The sequence below is a fragment of the Coffea arabica genome, chromosome 5c (genome assembly GCF_036785885.1).
Source record: "Coffea arabica cultivar ET-39 chromosome 5c, Coffea Arabica ET-39 HiFi, whole genome shotgun sequence".
Taxonomy (NCBI): Eukaryota; Viridiplantae; Streptophyta; class Magnoliopsida; order Gentianales; family Rubiaceae; genus Coffea; species Coffea arabica.
Genome location: NC_092319.1, coordinates 40,712,695 through 40,724,469, shown reverse-complemented (window position 1 = coordinate 40,724,469; position 11,775 = coordinate 40,712,695). Strand labels below are relative to the sequence as shown.

At 34.2% G+C, this 11,775-nt stretch overlaps 1 protein-coding gene and 1 pseudogene across 1 annotated transcript; one reads left to right on the top strand and one right to left on the bottom strand.

The window, feature by feature from the left end:
- The first annotated feature begins 1,763 nt into the window (after positions 1 to 1,763).
- Positions 1,764 to 3,321, top strand: LOC113723281 (aspartic proteinase CDR1). The gene has a single exon (XM_027246447.2). The coding sequence runs from the start codon at positions 1,828 to 1,830 to the stop codon at positions 3,190 to 3,192; it is 1,365 nt and encodes a 454-aa protein (XP_027102248.2). The 5' UTR covers positions 1,764 to 1,827; the 3' UTR covers positions 3,193 to 3,321.
- A 955-nt stretch (positions 3,322 to 4,276) lies between these two features.
- The window catches only part of LOC113689457 (probable caffeine synthase MTL3), a 114,774-nt pseudogene continuing 107,275 nt past the window's right edge, over positions 4,277 to 11,775 (bottom strand).

Here is an 11,775-nt window from a genome sequence, read left to right as displayed (position 1 = left end):
TTTTTTCAAATAAGATCAGACATCATTACAAATTCACTTCAGTAGATTACTCCTGTCATATTTGCTAAAACATTAAATTTTGACTCTGAAAATATCATGGGTTTAGCTAATGGGTCGGCCGTGTGCGCCAGCTAGAAAAGTCCAATGCATATTCTGTAATAAAATTTGACCCACGTTCCAAGTTATCGTGCAAGATTGGAGACTATCTTATTAAATGTGGACTCCACCCAGAAATCTAGGAACCGTTTAGACCTGTATTTTTTTGAGAGTTTTTGAAGAAAATAACTATAACACGTTTTCTGAGATGTAATAAATGGGCAAAATACACTTTATCCCCGTAATTTAGCACGTTTACATATATTCCTTCTATAATTTCAAAAGTTATACATAATCCCCTCATAATTTGGATTAAAGTACTCCCTCCGTCCCGTTTTGTTAGTCTTAGTTTTTTTTTTCACACAGATTAAGAAAGTGTAATTAATTTGGTTGGAAACATAAATTTAGATTAATAATTTCCTAAAATACCCTTATGCTAATCACAAAGAGTGCCAATTAATATCAGTTACAGCTAATGGGTTAGTATTGGAAAAACTCAATGTATTTAATGTAGTGGGTTAGTATTTAATAACAATGTATTAATAACAAGATATTTAATAAGGGTATTTTAGACAATTTAAAAGATTACTACATTTCTTAATAGGAAAGTGGACTATAATTTGGGACAGACGAAAAAGAAAAACAAGACTATCAAAGTGGGACGGAGGGAGTATCAAAATAACGAAATTTGCATTCGATAATGGAGTCAACTAAAATATCAAAAGTACCCCTATATAAAGTTGAAAATTATTTATTAACCATAGAGGGTTATTTATATATTTTAAAAATCATAAGGAGGTTATATGGTAAAATACTAAACCATTAAAACATAAAACCATATGGGGTTAGAGCATGCATTTTATCATTTATGTTTATATATTTTGATCATTTTAGCCATTTTAATTTTTAAACAAGGATAATTTCGACATTTTCTCGGGTTTCGTTACAAATAATTATTTTGATCATTTTGACACTTTAATACAAATTATGAGGGGGTTATATATAGTTTTTGAAACTATAAGCGCTTATATAAAAAATTGCTAAATTACAAGGGGTAAAGTCTATTTTGCCCTAATAAATGTGATAAAGTAAGGCATTTGTTAGATGGAATTATAGAAAAGCATAGGCAGCAAAATCTCAAATTCAGTAGTAGTCCCGTAACTTGCCCCTTTCTTCACCTCCAATCCAATGCCAGAAAATGCCAAATAGTGGGCATTTACACCACAAGATATAGTACGGTTATCTCCACAAAAAATATAGCTAATCAACTACTAAAAAAAAAGCTAATCATATTCTTTCTACACTGTCATCTACTCGAAATGGGAAAAAAATGTCCAAAAAAAGCACAATTGTCCAAAATAAAAAGAAAAAGAGGTAGGCATAAATGCAGATTGATATACAGATACGGAAATTTGTGGAAATTGATTTGAATCAATAAAATGGAAGGAGACAGTGAATGAACAAAAGGAATGGTAAGTAATAACTTAAATTGATTGCACTAATGATGGACAATATTTTGGATACAAATCCGCGTAACCAAAGACAATAGGAAAATTATGAGTCACCGTGATAGATGAAATAGGAGTAATCTTAGGAGTATGAATGCATTTGTATTTAGTCCCGACCATTGCAAGATACATTATGGACTATATAAGGCAACCCTTTTCACAAAATTCATGCCTGATATGTTAGATACCTCTAGCCGTCAATTGATCTCATTTTTTCTCAACCATGGCTGGAAATTTTACAGTTCTCTCTTTGTTTTCCAAGTTATCCCTTTTATTCTTCATCAATTTGTTTCTTTCTCCACTCATTGAGGGAAAACATGGTTTTTCTACTCATCTCATACATCGTGACACCCCAAAATCCCCCCTTTACAATCCTTCCAACTCCTACTTTGAAACGCTTAACAAAGCTTTTCATCGATCGTTCTCTCGAGCCGAGTATTTCAAGAAAAGAATCTCCCAGTCGCATTCCAAGAGTTTATCAGATTCTATTGATGGAATCCAGTCCCACATCACATCCATCACTGGGGAGTACCTTATCAAAGTATCCATCGGAACCCCACCTGTTGATATCCTAGCCATTGCTGACACGGGCAGCGATCTTACTTGGACACAATGCAATCCCTGCAAACAATGCTATGAGCAAAGTGCCCCTCTTTTTGATCCAAGGAAAACTTCGAGTTATCGAAAGTTATCATGCGACTCTCTGTTGTGTACTGAAGTTGGAACTCAAACTTGTGATTCTGAAAACAATTGTGGATATAGAGTTTCTTATGGAGATCATTCTTATAGTATTGGTGATCTTTCTGCCGAAACTTTTACCTTTGAATCAAGCTCTGGCGGAAGTGTATCAATTCCGAAAGTTGTTTTCGGTTGCGGGCACGAAAATGAAGGCACCTTCAATGAAAGTGCGTCCGGCATAGTTGGACTTGGGGGAGGATCATTGTCTATTATCAAGCAACTGAGTGGATCAATCGGTGGCAGATTTTCCTATTGCTTAGTGCCTAAAGATTCAGCATCAGATGCTTCAAGTAAGATCAATTTTGGTACAAATGCTATTGTTTCAGGCCCAACAGCTGTTTCAACTCCACTGATAAAGAAAAATCCAGATACATTTTACTATCTCAATCTAGAAGGCTTCAGCATTGGAAATACAAGGATTTCAAACAAGGGTTTCTCCAAGTTGCATAATATTTCCGCTACTGCTGTAGAAGAGGGCAACATCATAATTGACTCTGGAACAACTCTAACTTATGTCCCTCAGGAATTTTACCAAGATTTGGAATCGCAACTTAGCAAAATAATAAGGGGCACACGGGTTTCTGATCCACTAAGTATCTTTGGCCTTTGCTATAAGTCTGAAATAAATATCGAGTTTCCCAAACTTGTTGCTCACTTTACTAATGCAGATATAGTATTGGCTCCAACCAGTACATTTCTTGAAGTCTCCGAAGGCATGATTTGTTTGACTATAGTTCCATCAGATGAACTTGCAATTTTTGGGAACCTTCTGCAGATAAATTATCTTATCGGGTATGATCTTGTAAACGGGAAGGTCTCCTTCTTGCCTGCTGATTGCACCAAAAATTAGTAGGGAATGTTATGCTGTTGATGCAATTATAGGTATTGAGATAGGTTTATCAGGGATTGGTGTTTCTCTTTTGATATTGTCCCCATTTTGTAATTGATATTCCAAAAAACTAAACTTCCTTCGATGCTACACATATATCTTACGTCGGTGCTCCTTCAGCATGAATTTTTTTCTTTTTTATGTAGGAGCACAATAATCATTTGTGACTAGTTTTACCATGCCACGATTTATCTTTTACCAGAAAAAAAATGAAAACTTTATCAACCTTTAATTGAAAAGGTATTTATTTGCAGTAAGACGGTGAATCTTTAACATTTAGAACTCGGAAGATCAACTGAGAATAGAAACTTCTACTTGCATCAAATGCGTTTCTCTCATCACGTGCTTACTTATTATTTCCCTGTACCTCGTCTTCTGCTCTTAAGCATCGTCTAGAACATTTACTTTTCGTAAATGAGTAAAAGATTTGCTTTTTGTTTTGGTAAGAAATTTCATTTTTTGTCTTGGAAAGTATCTTGAAGATTTCTGTTTTGTCTTGAAGATTTCCTTTTTATTTTGGTAAGAGATTTCCTTTTTCTACAAAGAATGTATTTTCTTGCATTCAAAATTGAGGACATACAACTGAAAAGAGGGATCGTTATATATCTTGGGAAGAACTCAATTAAGAAATCTTACAAAAACTTTCCAAAATATAATGAGAACAGCTAAAGGTATCTCACTTATCTCGGTGACATAACATTGATCGCCTTTCAGAATAGACATATAACTTTTTAATGTTGATTGGACAAGTTCTAGATGGCATCGACATGATTCTCTATATTCGACAATTATTGCTTTGTCATATTTACCCTATAGCTAATCAAGGTTTCGATTTGTACAAGTTAGAAATTGGCGAATATTTGGTTCCACAAAGTTAATTGAAAACAGGACCTTGCACCTAAGTGGTAAAATCAAATCTATAGAGTGACTGAAATAGTTTAATTGAAATGTGTAAAGGATTAAAAAGATGTTATTTGCACTGATGGATGATTTGCAGCATTTTGCCAAAAGGTAAGGTAAAATGAAATCAGCAAATGAAGTAATTTTAATCCTTAGGCTGCTTGATATTGTCTAGAAATGACTTCTCCACAGTGTAAAATGCATGAATTCTGTTCCAGGAAGAAAGAAAATACTCCATTAAGTTCAAGGATTTTTTTTTTCCTATGTAGTGCCCTAATAAGCATAAAAAAAGGGAAATGGACCCACTACTAAACTTGATAAATTATTATTCATCCTCTAAATTGTTATATATATATATATATATATATATATATATATATATATATATATATATATATATATATATGCAGTAATGGGATAGTAGAGGGAGTAGGATTCATTCATCTTTTTTTTTTTAAATGCATTTTGTGAATACGTTGCCAAAGGAAACGATGGATTCACTAAATACATTTTTCATCCTTTGGGATTGTAAATTTAGTTAGGGAAACCACCAAGTTCGTTCCGGATCCTTTCATGATCTTTTCCCTATTTTCTAAGATCTTTTTGGCCAACCTGTTGAAGAAATCGCCCACAATGGAATCGCCAAAATAAGTTACAATCATGGATTCATACACAGCTCTAAAGCCCCTTGATAATGACCATGCATGATTCCCGAACGCATCACCCACCAGTACTTTGATGGTTTCGAGATGGCTTATTTTAAAGGAACCTTCTTTCTCGATTATGTGCCTTAATTCTTGCTCTGAAGGTTCATACAGTGGAACGTTGAAACTATCGAACTTGGTTTCCTCAATGAGTCCCTGTACCAACCACAATTCAAAAGTGTTTGGATGGACAGTTTTTTATAAGAACTCTACCCGTAAATATTTTGAACACGTTCTCTAATCAATTTTTTATCTCATATATGGTCTTGCCATGGAGAGCACTACAATAAATATTTTCTAACAATATCCCAGAACAATTATTCTAGGAGAAGAAAATGATAATAAATAAAATTAAAGAGCATTTTAACTGTGACTTTAGTAGTAAACAAATTAGAAAATTTGCCTGTTTTTGATTCAATCATTGATGTTGTGCAGGATATTTTTTGGTGAGATGGTTTGGAATATATGCACTCTTCATCAGTCAGTCCATTAATTAAATAATTATTTTATACACTGGGAGCAAAAGTAAATTTAATTAGAAAAGTCATGAATAAACCAGGTATCACCTAAATTTAACCAAAGACTTGACATTTCGAAGTCTAAAGCTAAATTTTCAGACTTAGGCATAATCCAAGCTCAGACATAGTCATTTATTGATTCCCCCCCCCCCCCCCCAAAAAAAAAAAAAGAAACAGTAGTTGATCGAGTAATATGAGATTGATCATCTGAATTTTCTCTATAGATCATTGATTTAGAGAGAAATAAATGGAGTTACCTCTATAACCATGTCATTCAGAGTCATTGCAAGTAAGTCAAAGGCGTTGTAAGCATCATGCCGATGATGACTATCTGATAGCATGGTAAGAAATAACTGTCCATTTGGCATCAGTTCTATGGAACGCCTCCTCAGAAAGTTGGTAAAATCATTGGCGAATTGGTCCAGATATGCACGACGGACTTCGGGAGGACTCGTCTTCCCTATGTGAATATTTCCTTTGTTGATTGGCAAGCCCTTCTCATTCACTAATCCCCAAGGAACCTGAAATTGATGAATGTGATGCATAAATAAATTACCTTTTCATTATTTCTTGAGCGGAATTATCGGAGGAAAGTTATGACTGGGGAGAATGCTACTTAGTGGATTGTTGTCAGCATTCATATGTGGTTGATTCATGTTTGATAGTTGGCAAATTATATTGTGAGAGTTTTAGTTTTATTGTCACAAAAATTTTTATTAAAATGATAAAGTTATCCTTTTAAGGTCTAGATCACAAATGGACTTGAGAAAAGTTAATTTGACATGTGTTGAGTGTGTTTTTGTATCTCATATCAGGATTTTTATAAAGAAGCATCTCCTCTTGATAGTAATAAATATAGTGGACTAATTTGAGTTTAATTATGCTAAGGGTACCAGTCCAAGTGACATATGTACCAATCTAAGAGAGTTTTAGGGGGTCCACGCCCCAATCTAAGGAGGTTTTGGTTTGGCATCAAATTAAAAGAGCAAGTCATTGGCCTTTGAGCCATTAAACATTTAGTGTTATTTAGACTCTTTTATATTTTCAGTTTTAGGTGCCTTTTGAGTTTAGGAATCATTTCTTAAAATTTTGTACTTTCTCTTTTGTACTCTTTTTCTGTTATTGTAAATTTGTTACCCCTTCACCCGTGAACGTAGATCAATTTGACCGAATCACGTAAAGTTCTGGATGTCTTGGTTTGATTTATTTATTTTGTTATTATCATTATTGAGTTGCCAAGAATCCTATTATCCTCGTTTGTTAATTTCCTAGGACCAAACCTAACAAATTAGTATCAGAACTTTAGATTTTGGGTCATGGTCAAATTTTGGATTCTTGATAACAATAATAGTTTTTGGGTACTACAGAGAATGAAGAAAAAATTTTTGTTGGAGTTCAATTGGATTTTGGAGAAGAGTTATTTGACCCGTTGGAACTCGTTGTGAGTTTTGAGAAGAAGGTGGAGCAAGATTACTATGTTCGTGGTTTTTTGCCCGTTGGGATCTATTGAACCTTTTGTGAGTTTGGCTGTTGGGACCTGTTGAGTCTTTTGCATTTTGGTTCGTTAGTGACTCGTTGTGGCTCGTTGGGACTTTTGTGGTTCGTTGAGATCCATTGGAATTTTTATGGAGAAGGTGGAATTTGTTTGATATTTGTCTATTATTTACCGATGTTGGATACACGTCAAGATGGAGATTTATTGAATGTGCCTTTGTATCCTACATCGGGATTTTTATAAAGAAGTATCTACTCTTGATAGTTATAAATATAGTAGATTTAAATGAATGTAATTGTGCTAAGGATACCAGCCCAAGTGCCATATGCACTAATCCAAGAGAGTTTTAGGGGGGCCCACGTCCCAATCTAAGAGAGATTTTGGTTTAGCATCAAATTAAAAGAGCAAGTCATGAATTTTTGGACTATTAAGCATTTAGTACTATTTAAACTCTTTTGTGTTTTTAATTTTAGGTGCCTTTTGGGTTTATAAATTATTTTCTAAGATTTTGTATTTTTTTCTGTCATAGTAAATTTGCTACCCCTTCACCCATGAACGTAGGTTAATTTGACCGAACAACATAAAATTCTAGGTGTCTTTGTTTGATTTATTTGTTTTGTTATTGTCATTATTGAATTGTCAAAAACCCTATTATTCTCTTTGATCAATTTTGGGAACTAGATCTAACAAATTGGTATCAGAACTTTAGATTTTGGGTCATGGTCAGATTTTGGGTTCTTGATGACAATAACTGTTTTTGGGTGTTATAGAGAATGAAGAAAAAAAATTTCGTTGGAGTTCAGTTGGGTTTTAGAGAAGAGTTATTTGACTCGTTGGAAACTCATTAAAGGTTTTGAGAAGAAAATGGAGCAAGATTACTATGTTCATGATTTTTTTGTCCGTTGGAATCTGTTGAACCTTTTGTGAGTTTTGACCTGTTGAGCTTTTTGCATCTTGGTTCGTTGGTGGCTCGTTGTGGTTCGTTGGAATTTTTGTGGTTCGTTGAGATCTATTAGGACTTTTATGGAGAAGGTAGAGTTTGTTTACTATTTGTCTATTATTTACCAATATTAGATACACGTCAAGGTGGAGATTTATTAAATGTGTCTTTGTATCCCACATTAGAATTTTTATAAAAAAGTATCTCCTCTTGATAATTATAAATATAGTGGACTGGTGGCTGTCAAACTACAAAAAATAAAATTTATATCAAAACCTACTTCCAAAACTGAACGAGTATAGTGGTGAGTAAGATCGTTTCCTCGGGGAATTGGTAGATTTATTACACACAGAGAATTTGGGGAATTTTTGAAAGGAAGATAAAAGGAACAAATTAGAGATGTATAGGTACTGAATTTCTAATTCGCAAGAGTGCAGTAGCTAAAGAATATAATAAATAATTAATTGACACAACCTAATCAAGGAGATAATTTCGGCATCGGCTCACGCAATTGATCACAGATCCCTGGAATAATTCACATGTTTGTAAGTAAATTGGTTCTAGCAATTCAGCAACCGCCAAACTACCAATCTCTCCTTAATTATATGGTGGTCCAGAGACGCTCTTAAACTACCCCTTGTAAAATAGATAACACCAGAGACAATCGAAAGATTTAATCTATTCACATTTTTAGAAATTAGAGAGACCCAATTCTAGTTAACAAACACACATGCGAGTTCATTTAAACTAGATTAACTATTCCTATGACACATATTAAATTACTTGCGAGGCAATCAAATTGTGCCGTTTGCCACTAATTTTAAGACAATCAAGTGATTCGCACCCCTGTTCTAGTTGGCAGTATACTATTCGGACAATTGAACAACTTGCCACATTAATCCAATAAATCCAAACAATAATAGCCTATTGAAACAAAGAATAATTAAATACCTATGAACGCAGAATTTAAAATAGCGCAGAACAATTAAAAAGATCTCACAATTGTCCGTGCACCGAGCCTTGATTACTTCTCAACTAGATAAAGGAATCTAGCCTTGTCTCATAACGATGACACAATCCCAGGCTTCAAAGTAATTTTGTTTATGAAGAAGTAAAAGGTACAGCGACTATTCTCTAACTCACGTTTGAGAAGGGAAGAGAAAGGTAAAAAAGATCAAAGATCCTAGTTGATAAGTGACTAATTTACGTAATAATTGTATGACATTTTATATTATTTTTAGTCACTTTGGGTATATTATTGGAAGAAAATGATTCATTTTGGCTATAATTGGTATAAAATGCTTTTGTTCAATTAAATGAGGTTTATATCACTTTTTACTTGGATTTTGTGTATTTTGACAGTTTTGACACATTTTCGTATTTCGGCTATAACTTGAGCTACAATGATCGGATTGGGATGATTCTTGAACCCATTTGAAGATAAGAGATAGATCTACAACTTTGGTGAAGACATCTGAATCCAGTTTGAAGGTTTTCCAGGTCAAAAAGCCGAAGTACAGAGTCAATTGCTATTGGTCGAAACTAGAACAAGGCATGGAGCAGGTAAGGGTATTTCGGTCATATCTCAGCCTACACAGATCCAAATGAGGTGATTCTTGATGCATTGGAAAGATAACTCAAAAGGCTACAACTTTCATGTTTTAGACATGAGCTGGTTCAGCCTCTAACATCAAGAAAAGATCGGTTGAAGTTGAGCCAAAAACAGAGCAAGTGATCCACACTCGGATCCACTATTCATCCGAACCCTCGGCTGTTTCTGGGTTAGTGGATCCGAGGTACTGTAGCAGCTCGGATCACTGTAGCAGCCCAGATTTACTGTAGCAATCCGGCCGGAATTTGGCCGGATTTGTGGCCGGATTCCTGGCCGGATTGTGGTCAGAGAAGTCTGCTTTTTACGCGGAAAACTCAATTTCACCTCCACCAACTCACATGGGATGCTATACATGTGAGAAACATTCCCAGCTGTAAAAGGGAGATGTAATCCTCATTTCTTGACCAACCTTTCATCATAAAAAGAGCCAAATTCATTGCAAAAGAGAGAGAGAGGAGATAGAGCAAAAAAAGGGGATGATAGAGTAAGAGATAGAGAGACATACGGGAGAAGCTTGGAGTCTGCAGAAATGTAGCTCTTTCATCTTCCTAGTATTAGTTTAGCTTAGTATAGAGTAGTATAGTTCATCCATTCTTGTTTATTATCTAGATTAGGATGAAGATGGAGGATGAAGAAGGCAAGGAAGAAAGCTCATGTGACAAGGGTTGTATTCCTTCCAAACTCTTTATCTTTTGTATTTGATTCCAAGTTTAGTTAATATACAAGTTCTGGATTTTGTGTTTAATATGTGTTTTTAAAGTTTATACCTTGGGTTTGGTTGAACTTTCTATGATTGTTAGTGTTTATTATTTGGTTATTTGATTGCTATGATTTGAGCAAGTTATTTAGCACTTTGGCTTCTTAAATCATGATTAATCTGGTACCATTAATTGTGATTATCTAAGGTGTTGTTTCTGCAATGAATATTGAGATTTAACACTAGTTCAAGAAGTGCTAAACATAGGGAGTACACTCACGAAAGTAGAGGTGCACTTATGTGGTTTTTAGTGATTCATATCATGTAATTTCATTGAAAAAATAAACTTGTAGCTAATTTCATAACCATGAAAATAGGTATGGATTAGTTATGAGTATAGTTGATTCACTACGAAAGTAGGTTTCACATGTTTAAGGAAATTACACCATAATTAGCCTAAATGTAGTATTCAATGATCCAAATGTAGCACTTGCATGAGTAGGGATACCACAACCTAAGGAGCTTTTATTTGTTATTTTGTATAATTTCAGTAGGTTAAATTTCTTATAATTCATTGATAGTCTAAATAATAGAGAAGCTTTAGTAATACCGGTAATTGTTCACTCTTTCCTGTGGGATCGACCCGATATATACCCTAAACTACCAGTTGACCTGTATACTTGCAGTGAACGGGTGTAATTCGGTTTTTTAACTTGTACGTATGTAAAATACCCGTCAAGTTTTTGGCGCCGTTGCCGGGGAAGATTTGCCAATATCGGTGTGAAGAGCAACTTTATTAGTTTAGACATAATATTAGTTATAATGTGAATGTTATTTTCTGTTATTTTTGTATTTTATGTGTATGTGTTTCATTACCTATTTTTCTTACTAATTTTGCTTTTGAGGTTGTTTAAAAGCAATTTTAGGTAATGAGAAGGGTAGGTCAATTTGGAGGACAATGCTTGAGAAGTGAAAGATTGGAAATGGATGGTTACCAAGTGCAAAGTTCCTTCAATAGAGGTAACCAAGAATTTACTGAATGTATGTCTTTTGAAGATGGTTTAAGGTGCTTAAAGGCTAAATTTGATGTTATGATGTTACAAGTTCAAATGGACACAATTATGCATGAAATTGAGCAAGGGAGGAATGTTAATACTTTTAATTCTTATCATGTGATTTGTGACTTGTGTGGAGGTTATCATGCTACTAATACATGTATGCAAGCACAAAATGTGGATTATTATGATGAATTAGAGCATTACAATCCTTGTTTTGATCAATATAGTGCTAATTGGAGCAATTCTCCTTCTTATGGTTGGGATAATCAATGTACTTATAATAATTCCTCATATTTTAACGATTACCAACCTGAATATGTCCAATATGAATCAAAATCATCTTGGGAGTTGGCAATTAAAATGGTAGCTAATGATTCTAAGCCATCTTGGGAGTTAGCTTAAGAAAAATTAGCTAATGCAACTTCTGACCGTTTTGACAGGATTGAGGAAAGAATAGATGAATTAGCTTCTCACTTTGGTAGAATACATGAGCAATTGAGTGCATTGTGCGAAGTTATTTCCTCTAATAATGAGCAAAATGATCCTAGTATGAATGGTGGGAATGTTGTATGTGAAAATGGGTTGCATTTTGATGAAAATGATGAATCTCAAGAGTGTTT